The 19,512-nt window shown below is 39.6% G+C and overlaps 1 protein-coding gene across 5 annotated transcripts in view; it reads left to right on the top strand.

Moving 5' to 3' along the window:
- The window catches only part of LOC114080820 (zinc finger protein 39-like), a 33,844-nt gene extending 14,473 nt beyond the window's left edge, over positions 1 to 19,371 (top strand). For all 5 annotated transcript variants that reach the window (XM_027922437.2, XM_027922436.2, XM_071611904.1 and 2 more), the window contains 3 exons: positions 7,673 to 7,799; positions 14,926 to 15,018; positions 16,855 to 19,371. In XM_027922437.2, coding sequence (XP_027778238.2) covers positions 7,673 to 7,799; positions 14,926 to 15,018; positions 16,855 to 18,614 — 1,980 coding nt within the window. In that variant the 3' untranslated portion in view covers positions 18,615 to 19,371. The remainder of the gene's footprint in view (positions 1 to 7,672; positions 7,800 to 14,925; positions 15,019 to 16,854) is intronic.
- Positions 19,372 to 19,512: the final 141 nt, after the last annotated feature.

The raw sequence follows: 19,512 nt of genomic DNA, 5'->3' as shown, positions 1-19,512 counted from the left end.
GAAAAAAATGTGTTTTCTGCAGCTGTTGGGAGAAATGATCTATAGATGCCTGGTGTGTGCATTTGGGTGTGCACATTATGCAGGCACCACCTGAAGTTAGAAGCTTTAGCAATACAGACCCTTTTTCTTACATCCCTGTGGACAGTGATAGAGGGAAGTTTTGCAGAGGGCAGAGCTTTGGGCACTGTGCCTGGTGGTACATTTTGCTTGAAAGGAAATAAGGCCAGTGTGCTGCTATATACCACTAGCTGCAGCTAGTGGTTTGGTTGCATGATCAGGGACTTGGAAGCAACATGTGTTAGTCATCTATTTGTCACTATGACAGAATACCTGAGAAAGCCAACAGAAAGACTAAGAAAAAATAAAGGGTTAGGGTTAGGGTTAGAGGTTTCACTCCATGCTCAGCTGGTTCCCTCATTTCTGAGCATGAGGTGATGTGGTACATTATGGTACAAAAGTGTGGTAGAGCAAATCTGCTCACCCCATGGCATCTGGGAGACGGTGAGAGAGGACAGGGCAAGTTAAAGTCCCCAAGGGTACAACCCCAAGGACCCATTTCCTTAAGCCAAGCCCCACCCACCTCCTATACTTTACACAATTTATGTTTACATTGGACTACTTCCAGCATGGAAGGGTCAGCACTTGGTTCTTACTGGAATAGTCAATATGCTGGGTATGGATTCTGTATATAACACTCTGCCAAACTACCATCGGTGGACTTAGCAAATGCTCACAGTTATGGTTTATTGTTATGAAAGGATCCACTAAAATTGACAAGAGACCAGCACATATAAGAGTCCTTTTGCATGAGCTTCAGATTATTTTCTGTCAGTGGAAGCCTGTTGTCTTTGGCTCTTTCTCCAAACAACAGTGTCCTGTAACAGCCATGGGATAGTAACAAGAAGGCCATCGTACCCAGGCCCATTTCAAAGTCTTTTTAGGATTCAATCACATTAACACCTTAGTCTCCAGTACATTCAGAGTTCAAGCTGATATCACATGACTCAAGGCCTGTCCCCACAGATCACATTGTATGCTTGGACTGTCTGTGTGTCCAAAGGCTTAAGGTGAACAAACATTCATACCAGCCAAGATACTCAGGGACAGAGAGAAATTCCCCGGATCTGGGCAAAGGCAGAACCTTTCTTTGGGAACAGTTCTTCACTATATAGTTTGTGACCTGTAGACAGGGCTTCTTGGTTCAGCAGGTTCTCAATTTTCATCACATTTGGAAAATGTTTCCTGTGGTTGGATCCATGGGTGCAAGGCACACAGACACAGAAAACTCCCTCTCTCAAGGTAGAACCATGAGGTTGGTCATGTTCTCCCTACTTCACAGACTGTGACCTTTTTAAGCTGTTGGAATTTTGTTAATTCTTTTAGGTGAAAAAAATGCATTGCAGTGTATTTTTAATTTGTGTTTTCAATTTTTGTCAGAATTTGAGCATGTCTTCATACTTTCAAAACTTCATATCTATGGAGGGTGGGGAGTGCCATGTCAGTTTGGGCTCCTTACTTTTCATTGAAATGCTCACTCTTTCTCTGTTTTTTATTATGAACATAATACTAATTACGGGGAAGGTAGGTTTTATGTGATGTGGCTTGTTTTTCTTTTGGCTTTGCTGTTTGTTTTTCCTTTTGTCATAAGAAGAAATGTTTTTATATTTATACTCAGGTTTCTCAGTTTTTAGTTGATGCTGATAAAATATCCTTTCCTAACTGAAGATAAAAAGCAGAGTCATTTCATCATGTAATTCTTTTACTTTTTTATGCACTTACTAAATACAGGTACCACTTATTAAAGTGCTTATCTGTTCATCCCATGGATTCCCTGTGAGTTTGAGTTGTCATCCATACACTAGAATGGTCTTCTCTAATTGTTGCTTTTTTTGTGGGTTTTTAGAATATCAGGGGCAGTGACCTAGGTTGTGTTTTGGTAATCGCAAATTATCGAAGGATCACACATTTCCTGTGTGCATCAAATCTCTGTGGCTATGACAGCTCGACAGAATGGTGTTTCTGGAGCATTCTGACCATAATGACTGGAAGGAAAAGAGCAATGAATTAAACACCAGCTTTTACTGCTCATCAGAAGTGACAGTTCACTTCTACTGACATTTCCTCGGCCCAGTGTGAGGTTTCTCTCCTTGCCAGAGTTCCTTCATCATGAAAGTGAGAATATACAGTCTTTTCTCAAAAACAGCAATGAAAAACATATGGGCTGGCATCACAACATCTGGAATTCCTCTCTTACACGTTTTTCACTTCCTCTTTTTGTCACAGACACCCCTGTAGTCCCAACTGTTCAGCACTTTGCACTGAAAGTCCAGGATCTCTGACTGAGGCCATGTCACCCAAATGTGAGCTATCATGTTCCAGGGACTTGTGACCTAAAAAGAAAAGTTGCAGTCTACTCTGTACCTAGTATACGAAGGTGGTGGGTGGGCAGGACAACAATAAACTGGAGGGGGGAACCACTAGAGACATCTCCATGGCATTTGAAACCCTGGGTTGAGTCCCCTCTACCAAGAGTGGACACCTTACTTCATGAGGCCTGGATTCTGCACCCAGGGACTCCCAGACACTCTTCTTCATGGCAGCTCTCTCTGCTTCTGTAATTCTTCTGTCACCCAGTTTGGTCTGTCTTGATGAATGCCTTTAAATCTGTTATGTTCAAAGGTAGGGTGCCTTTTAGTTTTGGGTTTGGTTTTAGTTTTTTGGAACCCAGGGGCACTTTAACACTGAGCTATATCCCCAGTCTTTTTATTTTTTATTTTGAGACAGGGTCTCACTGAGTTGCTAACGATAGTCTAGAACTTCTGATCCTCTTGCCTCAGCCTCCAAGTCACTGGGATTACAGGTGTGCACCTCTGCACCCAGCTCGGGTGCCCTTTAGACATACTTACTGTTCATATCATTAAAAAACCTTTTGGGGGGCTGGGGATATGGCTCAAGTGGTGGCGTGCTCACCTGGCATGCGTGAAGCACTGGGTTCGATCCTCAGCATCACATAGAAATAAAGACATTGTGTCCACCTAAAGCTAAAAAATTTTTAAAACTTTAAAAATTTTTTTAAAAGCCTTTTTGCCTTAACCCACCATCAATTTTTCTTCAGTTTGATTGGTTTGGTGGTAGTTTTGTTTTTTGGTACTGGGGATTGAACCTGAGGTGCTTTACCACTGAGCTGCCTCCCCCACCCTTTTAAATTTTGAGATAGGGTTTCCATAAGTTGCCTAGACTGGCCTTGAACTTGCATCCTCCTGCCTCAGCTGTACCTCAGAGTAACTGGGGCCACATACATGCTCCACTATGCCAGGTTGACTGTTTTTATGATGTTATGACTCTTAGAAAGCATAGATAGATTTATGTCTTTATCATTTCACCTATTTCTGGGTTTTTGTTTGTTTGTTTGTTTGTTTTTGAGATTTGGCTTTGTGGGGTTTTTCCCCCAACGTTAATGTGTTTTTTTCAGCCTCAGTTTTCCTAGGAGGACTTCATTCTAAATCTGTTCCATTTTACCTCTGGAGGTAAATTTAATCTATTCATAGGTCTTAACAATGTCATAAAATAATTTTTTACTTATCATGAAGAGATTTGTTACATTTTGAAGGCATTTGTGTATGTTTTTCTGTGAGAACTATTAGAGACAACCTTAAAAGTTTTTTATATAGTAAAATAAGAAATGAAAAACACTTTCAGAGTTTTGGAATCTTACATGTCCTCACATTTCTAATAGTTCCTTATTCTTTTTTATTCCTGCCTTTTCTGTGGCTTTTTCTTTCATGAATTCGGCATTATGGTATTTTCCTAAATAATGAAAGTAACTGAAATATACTGCTATCATTCTACTTTTCAGCCTATTTTCCTTGAGCTGTAGGTAAACACATGACTTAGTAATATATTGCATAGTTGCTGTCATTCTAAGTAAGTTCATGAGTGACAGCTGCTTAAGTAGCACTGTGGGTAGGTAGTGAGCCACTTGGTACTGTTTTAGCCCCTTCAATTAGCTTTAAGAAAGCATGGATCACCAGCTTTGTCTTGGTCATTGTCATTGTTCATGGTGTTGGTTTTGTTTTGTTGTGGTGTTAATATTTCTAGGTAGATTAGAAGCAAATGTTTCTTTTTGACTTATAGTTCCTATGCTTGAAGGGTCAGAGAAGTGTTTGTTGCTCTTTGCTTCAGAGTACCAGAGAGAGGATTATTTCTTTTTGTAGCATTGTTAGCCCTCAGGAAAGAGGGAGATAGTAGAGACCTGTGTGTGGCTCCTACAACTTCTGAGATCACATTTCACCTCATCCAAATGCCTTTGATCAGCTAAAAGCAAGTGAGGAAATACAAGCCTGCTTGAATTTCACTGCAAGAGGGTACTTAAACTTTTTTCAAAGAAAGGTATAACAATGCAATGGATGAAGTGTGTCCCCAAGGAATTTATATGATGAAGCCTGCTCCTAAAGCCTAATGTTACTTCATTTGGAGATGAGGCTTTTAGGAGGTAACTGTGGCTTAATGAGGCCATCAGTGCTGGCCCTAACCTCATAGGACTGGTGACCTCCACTGTGTGAAGATACATCAAGAAGGTAGCTGTGTAAGCCAGGGAGTGGATGGGGATACCTTCTCAGGACTAAACACTGGCCCTTGGATCCTAGGCTTCCTGAGGGTGAAATTACTCAGAGAACCTAAGAGAGGGTTAAGGAAAAGATAAAGACGTTAACAGCAGCAAGACCTCAGGGACAGCTGAAGCCACCTGAATGGGTAAAATGGCTCAGAGAGAACCTGAGAGACTGAAAGAAGAATGGAAACCTGATGGAACCTATGGGAACATGAACAGCAAGGAAGGGAGAAAAACATGCCATGAAAACTGAAGATTTATAAATATGTGTTCTGGGAATTAAGAAAAGGTCAATATTAAGAAGTCAATTAATGTATTTTATTGTATTCATCATTCTATAGAAAAAAATCCTATGATCCACATAGATATGCAGAAGGTATCTAAAAAATAAGACCCTCAATAACAGAACTCAGGACATTCTTTTAACATGATAAATGTAAATCTCCAGGCCTAAAAGGCAGCATGACCAGGGAAGCAAGAAAGGGTGAAGTTGCTGCTTCACTATGACTATTTTCCACTGTAGGAAAAGTACTAATTAACTTAAATGAAAAGAGAAACTCAAAAATGAGAAAGATTATGATGATACCCTTGTAATTTATACCTAAAAACAAAAAAGAGTATCCTCAAAACTATTCCAGTAAGAACATTCAATAAATTAACATTCAACAAGATAATAACAACAACAACAAAAGAATAGGAACTGGGATCAGATAATCAGATAGCTTGGTTTGGGGAGATGGGATCAGGTAACCATGTAGCTTGTTGGAAATCTTAAGCAAAATTTTGAAACATTCAGTAGGAATTCTGGCATAAATCTTTTATTTATTCATTTGTTTGTTCACTTGCGCTGGGGATCGAACCCAGGATCCTAGCCACGTACTCTATCCTGGCCTCTGAATCTGAATCTTTTATAATAAATCTGCCATTTTTGAAAATCACACAAGAAAAATATGTTCCATATTTAAAAATGAAATGAAAATGTAAATAATTGAACTTTATTCAACCTACCACTGTTAACATTTTGGTATTTTATGTGCTATATATAAATATAGATAGAAATTTATAGATTTGGATATAGAATAAGGTGGAATCATACTACACAGAAAGACACCTAAATATATAATTTCCTGATTAAAAGGAATTTGAATTTTAGAAATCTTGAATCATTTTGCCAAATTGTCTCTCAGAAAACTTGTACCACTTTGTACTTGGGTGAGAAATAACATTTCTCATTTCAACCAGTGGTTTTCAGGGGGAATTCCCTTTGTGTTTTGAGATCTATCATTTTTAACTTCTATCATATTTCCACCAAAAATCCTCCTTGGACATCTTTCAATAATAGAGGAGATAAAACCTAAGTCTCAAGAGCTTTCAGTCTAGAAGATGGATTTTGAAGCCGCCTTCTTTTTTGCAATTTGTTTATTAAATCATCATTAGAAAAAAAAATCCTCATGTTCAAGAGAACATTAATACAATAACAGAAACACCAAAGCAAAAAAAAAACCAAAAACTTAGCAATGCATTTAAGAAGAAAAATATATGAGTATATGAAAGGGAAAAAAGTAAAGGATGCAAAACAGAACTGAGCAAATGAAAAGACTACCATATTCATGGACAGTAAAATTATACATCGTAAGGACATCCATTCTCCCTAAGCCAGTAACCTAGTTTTAACATTATATTAATGGAAGCATCATGTTCTCAGGTATAGATAGGTTGATTTAAAACCTGTTATGGAAAAATAGTGTGAGATAGGTCCTACTTATGCCCTCCCAACCCAGTCTCCAGCGGGCTGAGACACCATGACAAACACGACTACATCTTAAAAAACACAACTTTTGTCTCCCAGTTCTTTCTGAGCCATTCCACCCACTCCAGAGGCTTTAGCTGCCCTGTAGTCACTGTTTCCTGAATCTTTATCCTCACTTTAAATCTCTCCTCTGAGCTCTAGAGCCAGTATTCACTTGCCAGTTGGCCTTCCCCACATGTCGATGCAGAGACTTGAACACTGTGCTCACATTTCATCCCATCTTAGTCATTATCTCTTCCCTCAATTTTAGTTTACACTCAGCTCCTTTCTAGCTGTTGCCCAGACACCTTGGAAGTAGACTCCCATTTCCACTCTAGGCATAACAAATAAGCACCAAATTCTACTCCTGATTCTGTTTTTGTGTCCCCACACCCGCACTGCCCAGCTCTCCCTTGAGTCCTTCTGCATTCTCCTTTCACCACACACCTTTTCAGGTAACTTACAACTTTTTACTGACCCCTCATTATTTACATGCTGTGTAAGAAGTGGGTGATGCTCACTTTTATGTGGACACTAGTATATCTTTTGAATTTGGGAGGGAAATATGACTATGTACTTTAATTTGTAAGTGATTTGCCAACAGTGGGCACATGAAATTTAAGGCGTTGGAATGGTGCTAGGGGTTGAAATGCAAAAGCACCCTGTTGTGAGTTATCTGAACACATTTCACTGGTCAACTCACACAGGAATATTCACCTGTATATGTTGTTGTTTGTAGTTCCATTAACCTGCATGTTTTGTGGCTTTCACATCTTGACTTCTGTTGCTTCATATTCATGAGAATTCAGATAGAAGATATAACAGTGAAGTTCAACCTGGTAACAATCTGGTTTTGTCATTTTCTATTTCTTTATCGCCCTGTTCTATGCCGAACATGTGGCTTAGTTCAACTAACACATTATCCCTAATATGTGTTTATGTCTTCAGACTGGATTCAGCTCTTTTCAGGAGTAGAATCGTATTCATCCTGTTCTTGCTAGGAAAAAAAGAATAGTTATGAATCTATAAGAATTCTTTAATAGTATTTTTTTTAATTACAAGACAGGGTCTCACTAATTTGCAGAGGCTAGCTTTGAACTTGGCAGTTCACCTGCCTCAGCCTCCCAAATTGCTAGGATTACAGGTGTGCACCACCACACACAACATAAGTTGCATCTTACCTAAGATACTTGTTCACACACAAGAGTGAGCTCCATATTCCTTTTCTGACCCAGGGTGGAAGGCTTGGGCTAAAGAGACATGTACCATTACAGGGGATGGTGTCCTTCGAGGATGTGTCCGTGGACTTCACCTGGGAGGAGTGGCAGGACCTGGATGATGCTCAGAGGATCCTCTACAGGGATGTGATGCTGGAGACCTACAGAAGCCTGGTGTCCTTGGGTGAGTGAAATGCCCTGGTAATCTTACTAGAAGCATTTTCTTTGTCAGCAAATATAGGAATCATTTTTAAGTTTTAATATTACTATTATGTGTTTTTAACTGACATAGTAATTGCACATGTTTATGGGGTAGAGTGTGACATTTCAATACAGGTATATAGTGTGTAATGATCAGATCAGGGTAATTGGCAAGTTCATCACTCACATATATATCACTTCTTTATATTGGGATCATTTAAAATTCTTTTTACTATCTTTTTTTTATTTTTATTTTTAGTTATAGATAGATACAATACCTTTGTTTTATGTATTTTTATGTGGTGCTAAGTTTTGAACCCAGTGCCTTAAGCGTGATAGGCAAACACTCTACTCCTGAGCCACAATTCCAGCCCTTTACTAGCTATTTCGAAATGTTCAGTTAATTGTTGTCAACCATAGTTGTTCTTCTATGCTACAGAATATTAGAAGTTATTCCTCCTATCCTAAAGCAACCCTGAACATACTAACCCACCTTCTTTCCCCTGTACCCTTCCCATGCTCTGGTAAACACAGTTCTCTCCACACATGCCAGAATATGCAGGATTTGTTTTTCTCCTCCTGACTAATTTTAGTTAACATAATGTTCTTTAGTTACATTCATGTTGCTACAAATGATGGAATTTTGTTTTCTAAATGTGTATGTGTACCGAGTTTTCTTTATCCTTTCATCTGTCCATGCATACCGAAGTTGATCCTCATCATGGCTTTTGTGAATAGTACTGCAGTAAATGTGCTAAGCATAGTTTCAGCCACGCGACCAGCACGCTAGCTTCATAATAGAGGTTCGAAGCATAAAAATTAACTAGTGAGTTTTAAAATTAAAGAGACATAATTCTCATTTCCTTATTTGCCCAGCCCAGAGACAGCTCCTCCTAGCTCCTGCCTCCAGCCACCTAATGTGGTGGTGAGGTTAACATGAGAGGCCAGCGAGAGAGAGGGAACATGCCAGGGAGTGAGCTTTTATTGGGGAACAAAAAATTCAAGGGAAAATTCCATCCAGTGAAGGTCGAGGGGTCCAAGGTAAGGGTCATTGATTGGTCTTCGGATCAGTGGTCAGGCACACCCTCCACACGGACAAGCCCTCACACCTGGGACAGGGTGGGGAAGGCTCTGACACAGCTGTGTCTAAGCACCTCTCATCCAGCCAGGGAGGTAACTCAAATCACGTGCGAGAATGGCTTCCCACAATAGTTTTCTCTTCAAAGCACTGGGTTCGCCTCCTTTGGCTATGGGTAACTGACTGTATCATGTGGTAGTTCTATTTCTAATTTTTTGAGAAAACTTCCTACTGGTTTTCATAGCATCTCTCTTTCTCATTCCCACCCACAGCATGGGAGAGCACTTCTTCCTCTGTATCCTACAGGCCTGTGTTACATTGTATCATTTTGATAATAGCCAGCTGACTGCTGACTGCTGACTGCAGACTGCAGTGCATTAATGCCTCCTCCGGGTTCTGATTAGAGACCTGGAGGTTTAGTCATATACTTGTGGATTGTTTGTGTCCTCTTTTGAGAATGCCTATTCTGGTCATCTGTTCAGTTTTTAATTGGTTTATTTCTCTGCTGTTGAATTCCTCATATATTCCAGAAATTAATGTTTTTGGGGTAAATGGTAAATATTTTCTGCATTAGATGCATTGACTATACACTCTGCTAATTGTTTTTTTGTCAGAAGCCTTTTAGTTTGACATAATCTTTTGTTGTTGTTGTTTTGGTGCTGGGGATTGAATTTAGGGACAATTGACCACTGAGCCATATCCCCAGCCCTATTTTGTATTTTATTTAGAGACAGGATCTCACTGAGTTGCTTAGCACCTTGCCATTGCCGAGGCTGGCTTTAAGCTCAGAATCCTTCTGCCTCAACCTCCTGAGCTGCTGGGATTACAGGCATGCACCACTGCACTCAACCTACTTTGATATAATCTAATTTATCAGTTTTTGCTATTTTTGTCTGTGCTTTTGGGGTCATGTCAAAAAAATTTTTTGCATAGGGCTTGCTGGTGCATGCCTTAGTCCCAGCATTCAGGAGGATAAAGTGGAAGAGTCAGTCCAGCCCAGGAGTTTTGAGACCAGCCTGTGCAAACATAACAAGATCCCATATCAAAAAACAAAAACTTTGCTTTGATCAATGTCCTGAAGTGAAATCCCCTGTTTTCCCTTTGCAGTTTCATAATTTCAAGTCTTAATATTGAAGTTTTTAATATGTTTTGTGTTGATTTCTTTATGTGGTGAGAGGTGGGGTCTAATATCTTCCATCGTCACGTGGATATCCAGTTTTCCGAGCATTTACTGAAGAAAGCTTCCTTTCTCAATATATGCTTATGCTGCCCCTCGTGTAAATCAGTTGGCTGTAAATATATAGATTTACTATTGGTTTCTCTCTCATGTTCCATTGGCCTATTTGTCTTTTCTTATGCCAGTATCCTGATGTATTTGTTATTGTCACTTTGTGGTGTGTTTTGAAGACAGCTTTTATACTAATTCCAGATTTGTTCATTTTGTTCATAATTGCTTTTACTATTCAGGATCTTTTGTGCATCCATATAAAGTTTAGAACTCTTTTTTCCCAGTAAATGCTCTCCCAATTTATAACACTGGTTTGTCCTTCTCTGCGCATGTGCGCGCACACGCGCGCACGTGTTTGTCTTTAATTTCTTTCAGTATTTCATAATTTTCACATAGAGATTCATCAGTTGCTTGGTAAAATTTATTCTAAATGTTTTATTTTTCAGTAGCTATTATGAATGGGATTGTTTTCTTGTTTTTTAATCTCAGCAATTTCATTATTGTATTTTAAAAACTACAGATTTTTATGTTGATTTTGTTCCCTGAAATCATACTGAATTCATTTATTTATTCTAACAGTTTTTTTTGTTGGAATCTTTAGGTTTTCCTGTAAATACAAAATCATGTCATTTGTATATAAGGACAGTTTGACCTCCTTTCTGATCTGCATGCCCTTTATTTTGTTCACTTGTCTTATTTCCAGTACTATGTTAAATAATTGTGGTAAAAGTAGACCCTTTTCTTACTACATATTTTAGAGGAAACAATTTTAGGTTTTCCCCATTCATTAAGATGTAGGCTGGGGCTGGAGTTGTAGCTCAGTGGCAGAGCACTTGCCTAGCATGTGAGGCACTGGGTTTGACTCTCAGGACCAGACAAAAATAAATAATGAATTGGGGGTGGGGATGTGGCTCAAGCGGTAGCACGCTTGCCTGGCATGTGTGCGGCCCGGGTTTGATCCTCAGCACCACATACAAACAAAGATGTTGTGTCCGCCGAAAACTAAAAAATAAATATTAAAAAATTCTCTTCTCTCTCTAAAAAAATAAAATAAAATGAATAAATAAATAATGAATAAATAAAATAAAGGTATTGTGTCCATTAAAGAAATAAAAAGATGTAGGCCATGGGTTTGTCATATTTAGCCCCTATGGCACTAAGGTATATTCCTTCTAAGTTTTTGAGAGTTGTATTAATAAAAGGATGTTGAATTTTATGATCTTCCTTTTTGTGTCTGTTGAGATATGCATATTGTTTTGTGGGGTTTTTTTGCTACCCCCAAGTCTCCTCTCTGCCCCTCCCTCCCCTTTGCCCAAAGTTCCTCCATTCTTCCCATGCCCACCCACACCCTGCCCCATTATGGATGAGCATCCCCTTATCAGAGAGAACATTCGGTCTTTGGGTTTTGGGGGTTGGCTTACTTCAATTAGCATGATATTCTCCAACTCTATCCATTTACTTGCAAATGCCATAATTTTATTCTCTTTTAATGCTGAGAATGTTCCATTGTGTATGTATACCACAGTTTCTTTATCCATTCATCTATTGAAGGGCATCTAAGTTGCTTCCACAGTTTAGCTACTGTGAATTGAGCTGCTATAAATGTTACGTGGCTGCATCACTATAGTATGCTCATTTTAAGTCCTTTGGATATAGACCCAGGAGTGGTATAGATAGCTTAGTCAAATGGTGGTTCCATTCCCAGTGTTTTTAAGGAACCTCCTTACTGCTTTCCAGAGTGGTTACATCAATTTGCAGTGCCACCAGCAACGTATGAGTGTACCTTTTCCCTCACATCCTTGCCAACACTTATTGTTGCTTGTGCATATAGTTTTAATTCTCCATTCTGTTGATATGATGAATTACATTTATGGATTTGCATATATTGAGCCAGTGTTGCATCCTTGGGATAAGTCACATATGATCATGGTGTATGATCTTGTGTCCTCTTTAATTTTATTTGTTAACATTTTGTTGAGAATTGCGTTCATGTTCATCTCCTTGGATTATTGGTCTTTAGTTTTGTTTTTTTGTTGTTGTGTCTTTTGATATCAAGGGTAATGCTGTTCTAATTTATTGAGTTTGGAGGGTTCCCTCCCTTTCAAGACTTAGGAATAACTTTAGAATTCATGTTAGTTCTTCTTTAAAAGTTGACACAATTTACCAGTGAAACTCTCCAGTCCTTCCTGGGCTTTACTTTGTCAGGAGCTTTTTCATTCGGGATTTAGTCTCATTGTGAATTATTAGTCTGTTCAGATTTTTTATGTCTTCGTGGTTCAATTTTGGTAGGTTGTATGTCCAGCAAGTTATCCATATTTTCCAGGTTTTCAATTGGTGTATAGTTGCTAATAGTCCTTTGTGTTTCTGTGATTTCACTTTAAATGTGTTCTTTGTCATGTCTATTGTAATTTATTTGAATCTTCTTTCTTCCTTGGTTAGCTTAGCTAAAAATTTGTCAGTTTCATTTATCTTAAAAAAGAAAAGAAAAACTTTGTTTTATTGGTCCTTTGTATTCTTTTTTTGTTTGTTTTGTCTTCAGTCTCAATTTTTTTTATTTTTGTTTTGTTTTGTATGGATGTAGGTACTTATTGCTGTAAACTTCCCCTTTAGTGGCATTTTTGCTCCATAGTACTGATTTTGTACCCATAGGTTTTGGCTACTGTGTTTTTCAAATTCATTTATCTCAATAAATTCTAAAATTTGCATTTTAATTTCTTTCTTACCAATCAGTCATTCAAAGACTATTTAGTTCCACATATTGGTAAAATTTCTAATGTGTATTTTATTGTCAACATCTGTTTTTTTCCATCATAGTCAGAGAAGGACACATAGCATGATTTTAATTTTTTTTTAATTTGTAGAGACTTATTTTGTCTCCTAACATTTTATCTACCCTAGAGAACATTCAGTATGCTTATGAAAAAAATGTATATCTTTCAGCCATTGGGTGAGATGCTCTGGAAGTGTCTGTAGGTTCATTTTGTCTGTGGCCTGGTTTAACACCAGTATTTCTTTGCTCCTTGATTACCCAGACGACCTGACTGTTGAAGTCCCCATGTATACTGTATTAGCGTCTGCTTCTCCTTTTAGATCTAGTAATGTGTGCGTTATAAATGATTGCTCCAACATGGGGTGTATGTGTCCTTACAGTTGCTGATTCCTTTATCACTGTGTAGTGCATTCTATAATGCAGATTTGATTTAATATGCTTTGTGTGATGCAAGTATAGGTGTATCTTCCTCCAAGTGGTTCCTATTTGCAGAGCATATCCTTCTCCACCCCTTCACTTTCAGTCCCTGTGCTCTGCCCTTGTGAAGTGGTTTTAAGGCAGCATATCATTGCATCTAGTTTTCTTTTTATCCCTTCAGTCATCTCTTGGGAAATTTCTTCTTTTTACACATTCAGGGTTATTACTGATATGTACAGACTTACTCCTGTCATTGTTATTTTCTTTCCTGGTTGTTTTGAATATCCGTTTCATTTCTTCCTCTCTGGTTAATTCTCGTTTGGTGATTTCCTGTATTGATAGGGATTTATTCTTTTTCTTTGTATGCTCTGTACTCTGTGTGTCTTGATGGTAGTTATCATCCTTTCACTTCTAGTGTAGGACTCCTCCTCCCTTAAGCACTTTTGTACATCTGATGGTGAAGAATTCCCTCAGCTTTTGCTTGTCTTGGAAAGTCTTTCTTCTTTATTTCTGAAGGATAGCTTTTCTGGGTACATAGTCTTTTTTTTTTTTTTTTTTTTTTTTTTTTTTTTTAAATTTATTTATTTATTTTAGTTCTCGGCAGACACAACATCTTTGTTGGTATGTTGGTATGTTGGTATGTGGTGCTGAGGATCGAACCCGGGCCGCACGCATACCAGGCGAGCGCGCTACCGCTTGAGCCACATCCCCAGCCCCAAGGGTACATAGTCTTGGCTAGCATTTTTCCCCCCAGAACTTTCAATGTTATCCTGTGAGGTTTCTGTTGAGAATCTACTGCTTCTCTAATGGGGGTCTCTCTTTATTTATTTATTTTTTGTAGGTAACTTGATATTTTTCTCTTGCAGTTTTCACAGTTCCCTTTGTCTTATAGTTTTGACAGTTTTACTATAACATGACTCAAAGGACCATTTTTGCTAAAATTCATAAGGGAGCTTCCTGGACTGAATGCCCATATGTTTCCCAGATTAAAAAGTTTGACAAGTTGTTTCATTGCATATATTTTTTAAATGTCTGTCTATTCTCTGTCTGGAATACCTATAATGCAAATTTTTGCTTTCTTTATGATGACCAAAAGTCTTAAAGGCATTCTTCGTTTTTCTTAACTTTTTCTTTTTAAGATCCGACATGATTATTTTAAAATACCTGTCTCCAAGATCAGAAACTGATTCTTCTTTCTGATCAATTATGCTGTTTACGCTTTTAGATGACTTGTTTGCTTATGTTTTTCCCTTTCTTCTTTCTAATTTTATTGAGTTTTTTTATCTCCCCTGATTTCTGATTGGTTCTTTTTTATTTCATCTATGTCTTTGTCCAATTTCTTCTACATTTCATAACGTGTGTTTCTAACTTCTTTGTATTGTCCATCTGTATTCTTCTGTCTCCTCAGTTTTCTTAAAAATCATTCATTGAATTCTTTCTCCAGCTGTTTAATTCTGCCCCAGTACATTGTTCCAGACCATAATAATGTGAGTGAGATGCTCTCACAAAGTGTTTAGATCAGTCTCATCATTGCACAGCTCCCGAAAGGCAGTGTCATCCCTAAGTGCACCTGACAAGCAGCCTGGCACAAATCTTTCACTGTTTTCTGTTAACAGGGCACTGCGTTGCAAAACCTGAGGTGATCTTCAAGCTGGAGCAAGGTGCTGGGCCGTGGACAGTAGGCGAAGCCTCACACCAGCGCCTCCCAGGTCAGTCAGTGCATGCTACGCAGGGAGACCAGAAGGAGAGCCCCACAGACACCAGCCACGTTGAGCTGTTTTCATCTGTGTTTCCTCAGGTCCCAATCCTGAGGAAGCAGGTCTTGTGCTTCAGCCCCTTCCTTTGTACAGTCTCCAAGGAGTGCTCTCTCATGTACACCCATGTTTATGTTCTCATAATGTGTGCTTCATTAAATTTTCCCAAACCCCCAACCCCCATATGGATCTTGACATTTTGATTGGTTACTTTTCTTTCCTCCAGTTTCATAGCCTACTGTTTCAGGCATTTTATTCACATGATTTCTTTAGCACTTGCTAGTTGATCACTTTATAGGCAGTGTTTTTTTAAACTGTGGGGATAACAACATTAATGAAACAAATGCATCTTCTCTTTACATTTTGTTGAGGAAAAAAATATAACACATGTATATAATATTTGGCAGTAAGAGCCACAAAGAATATTTTATTAGGATAAGAGAAAGAAAAACATGTTGTTATGATTTTAGAAACGTAAAGAGAAGAAAGTTTTAAGGAAATTGTCATCCCTTGGGCTCATTTTGAGATGATGTTTTCCAAGTTTGGTATATAAAACATAGGTAGATGTAAAATCTAGATTTTGAGACTGGTCATGAGTATAATGGAGATACAGATTTGGAAATCAATAGCCTAATGCTAGTATTTACATCATAGTTATTCAGGTTGTCACCTAAGGAATGGATAAGAAAATCAGAAGAGAGGTCCAAGGCTGGAGCCTTGTGCACCACGTCAGGACTCATGAGGTGAGGAACACCCAGCATAAAAGTATGCGAATTGATAGTCCTGGACTGGGAGGACAACCGGGAGACTTTGGGTCTGCAGGCCAAGGGAATCAGGAACTTCATGTTGAAAGGCTTCAGTGTCTGTTGGGAAATGGAATTTGTACTTAGCCTTTACCCTTCATGCTGTGGAAATCATTCAAAGACAATAGATTTGTACAGGAGACTCTCTTTTCTGTGAAAGTAGAAGACAGCTGAACATCCAAACACAAAAGCCTACAGAAGCAGTGAGCTGCCAGCCAGGGTACATGTGCCTGGGACTGGGAGAGGATGCCATTAGTGCTGAGCCAGAAAGGCAGTAGCAACAACTGATACAAACAACATACATTTCAAAGATGGCAGGTTCAGCTTGGTTTACTGAGCCAAATCCTTTATGTTCCAGCAAGAAGATGGATTGGAGCTTCCTGAGAAGCATAGATACATTAGATTAGGAATTAAGTGGAAGCTGTCTTTAGTGTGGGAAGGGTAACTTGAATTCTTAAAACCCCAAAGGTTTCTACTACATTTCCTTAGGGAAAAGTAAAAACTAAAACACAAAGATAGCAGTTCTTTCCTAAACTATATTCCTGCTCAGGTGAGAGACAGATCAGCCATGCCTGCATGATGTAAGTAGCTAACCCAAGAAAACTTGGCCACTAAAAACCTGAAAGAGAAGCACAGCAGGGTGGAATTATATCTACAAATGTTGTAAGAAAGAACTAGAGAAAAAGAACAGAACAAATAACAGATGAAACCAGTGAAACCTTCAGCTAGGCATTCGGTGAGTGTTTTAACCAAATATCTTCCTACATTTCAGAAGAATAAAGTAACCTCAAGCAACAAAGTAACATGATAGATACTAAAATTATTAATTATAATTTTTACATTCATTAGGGCCAAAACACTCATAAATCAACACAGTTATTTTGCAGTTTCACGTCATTAGGATAAGAAGGCACTTCTTTGTGTTTGAATTTCATAGCAAATGCTCATGTGTTTTTCATGAATATTGTTCTTTTTTGTATCATTTTAGATGTCCAGAAAGTGAATGGCCTGAATGAGACCAGCCAGGAAAAGCAAGAGAGGCATTTCTGGCAAATTGTACTCCCCAACAGCAGCACCTCAACTGAGGAGAGGTTCACATTAGGAACAAGGTTTAACTTGAGCTCAAAGCAGGTTTCAAGTCCGGCTCCAAAGAGTGGGCCAGAGGGGCTTAATGTGTGGCAGAAGGAGCTTCTCCCTAGCAAGCCTGAGGAGATGCAGGATGGAGAGGAGCCTAGTGGTCTTAACATTCCTGAGAAGCCCCCCAGGCATCCTGATCAAAGAAGTCTACTAAAGGTTCAAAGTAGGCAGCAGCAGTTCCATCACGGTGGACAGGGGAAATCCTTCACAGTGAAGGCATTGTGGACACTGAAGAAGCTTCATGTGGGAGAGGCCTCCAGCACACTCAGTGGAGGTGGAAAAACCCTGGATAAGGTGGCACTTACTGCCCAAGAGATGACTCAGGTAAGAGAGAAAACTTCAGAATGTAATATGTGTGGGGAAACTTTCTGTAAAAACTCTAAAGTCAATGCACATAAGAAAATACAGAGAAGACTAAAATGTGATGAATGTAGTGGTGGCAAGAAGCTATTGGTTAAGAAGCCATACCTTACGAAACTCCACAGGTCACAATCAGAATCAGAGGGAAAGCCCCATACAGTCAATGAATGTGAGAACTTTTGTCAGAAGACACGACCTACTGGGCACCAGAGGACTCACAGAAGAGCAAGACCCTTTGAAGGTTACGAATATGGAAAGCACTTTCCCCAGAAGTCACACCTCAGCAGGCATCAGGGAACTCCCATAGGGGAGAAGCCCTATGAGTGCAGTATGTGTGGGAAATCCTTTTCCCGGAAGTCCCACCTCAGCAGGCACCAGGGCACACACACAGGCGAGAAACCCTATGGGTGTAAGGAATGCTGGAAGACGTTCTACCATAAGTCGTCCCTCACGATTCATCAGAGAACTCACACAGGTGAGAAGCCCTATGAGTGTAAGAAGTGCAGGAAAAGCTTCTACTGTAAATCAGATCTCACTGTGCATCAGAGGACTCACACGGGTGAGAAGCCCTACACGTGTGAAGCCTGCAGGAAGACTTTCTACTCTAAGTCACACCTCACTGTGCACCAGAGAATTCACACAGGTGACAAGCCTTATGCCTGTAAGGAATGCAGGAAGACTTTCAACCGCAAGTCTAACCTCACCGTGCACCAGAGAACGCACACGGGTGAGAAGCCCTATGAGTGTGATGTGTGCGGGAAAACCTTCTATCAAAAGTCCCACCTCAGCACACACCAGGGAACTCACACAGACGAGAAGCCTTATGAGTGTGAGCACTGCAGGAAGGCTTTCCTTCACAAGTCATCCCTCACTGTGCATCAGAAAACTCACTCGGGCAGCAAGCCGTACACCTGTGAAGAGTGCAGGAAGACATTCCTGCATAAGTCTTCCCTCACCGTCCATCAGAGGGCTCACACAGGCCACAAGCCCTATGTCTGTGAGGATTGCAGGAAGGCTTTCTACTGCAAGTCACACCTCACTGTGCATCGGAGAACCCACACAGGCGAGAAACCCTATGAGTGCGGCGAGTGTGAAAAAGCCTTTCACCAGAAGTCATACCTCAGCAGGCATCAGATGACTCACCAGAATGAGAAGCAGTATGAATGTCAAGAATGCAGGAAAACTTTCTACCGTAAGTCATCCTTCACTGTCCATCAGAGAACACACCTGGGGAAGATGGCACGAATATGATGTATATGGAGAGCTCTTCCACCAGGCATCAGAAAATGCACACAGGGGAATCCTCCCACAGTGAGCAAGTGTGGGGACAGAGTTAGCGAGAAGGCACATGTCAGCAGATGCCAGGGATGCCAGAGAGAGAAGTCCCCGCAGCAGGCTCTGTGGTCCCCAGAATCCAGTTCTCTCTGGGGTGCTCAGCCTCCAGGGGGCGCCTCTCCTGTGTGGGCCCTGGAGCTGAGTTGCACAGCAGAATGTGTACCTGTGACAGTCATTCCCCACAGCCCAGCCCAGCCCAGCCCAGCCCAGAACTTCATCAGGTTCTGCTCCCTGAGTTCTCATGCATCCTGGGCCTCATGTGAGCATGACATACCAGGTGGCTGGCCTTGAGAGCCAGAGATACAGGCACTGGGACTTAAGAGAAATGTAATTTATTGGAGAGAGCAGAGGTCTTTCTACTTGTATCCCAGAATGCTCCATTCTTATTTCACATGAGCAAGAAATACTCTGTTGGACCAGTGCATGAGCTATTTGCATTTCATTGCAAACCCACTGTAGTTAATTCACTTTATAAAGTTTCTGAGAGAAGTTACCTCTCTTTTTATATTGCAAAAATTCCCACATGAGAGAAACCTGTACTGTCACCTTTGATTCCCAAGTCAGCTTATGGAAAATAGGAACAATCATATGGAAAAATAACAAATTGAGAATGTCTTATCAGGCAGGTAACTTTCATGAACACTTTATGAATAAAGTAAACCTTCATACATTTCTTTAACTTGTAAAAGCTTTTAACACACCTGACTTTTTATGTATAAACTTTGTAATGAAGGAAATTATCAGTATATGTAATTTGTATGTTAATTTTCCAATGAAAGTGTTGAATATAGTATTGGAGATTATTTTAAAATAT

Source organism: Marmota flaviventris, chromosome 5 (genome assembly GCF_047511675.1).
Source record: "Marmota flaviventris isolate mMarFla1 chromosome 5, mMarFla1.hap1, whole genome shotgun sequence".
NCBI classification, from domain to species: Eukaryota; Metazoa; Chordata; class Mammalia; order Rodentia; family Sciuridae; genus Marmota; species Marmota flaviventris.
This window is presented reverse-complemented; position numbering and strand designations above follow the sequence as displayed.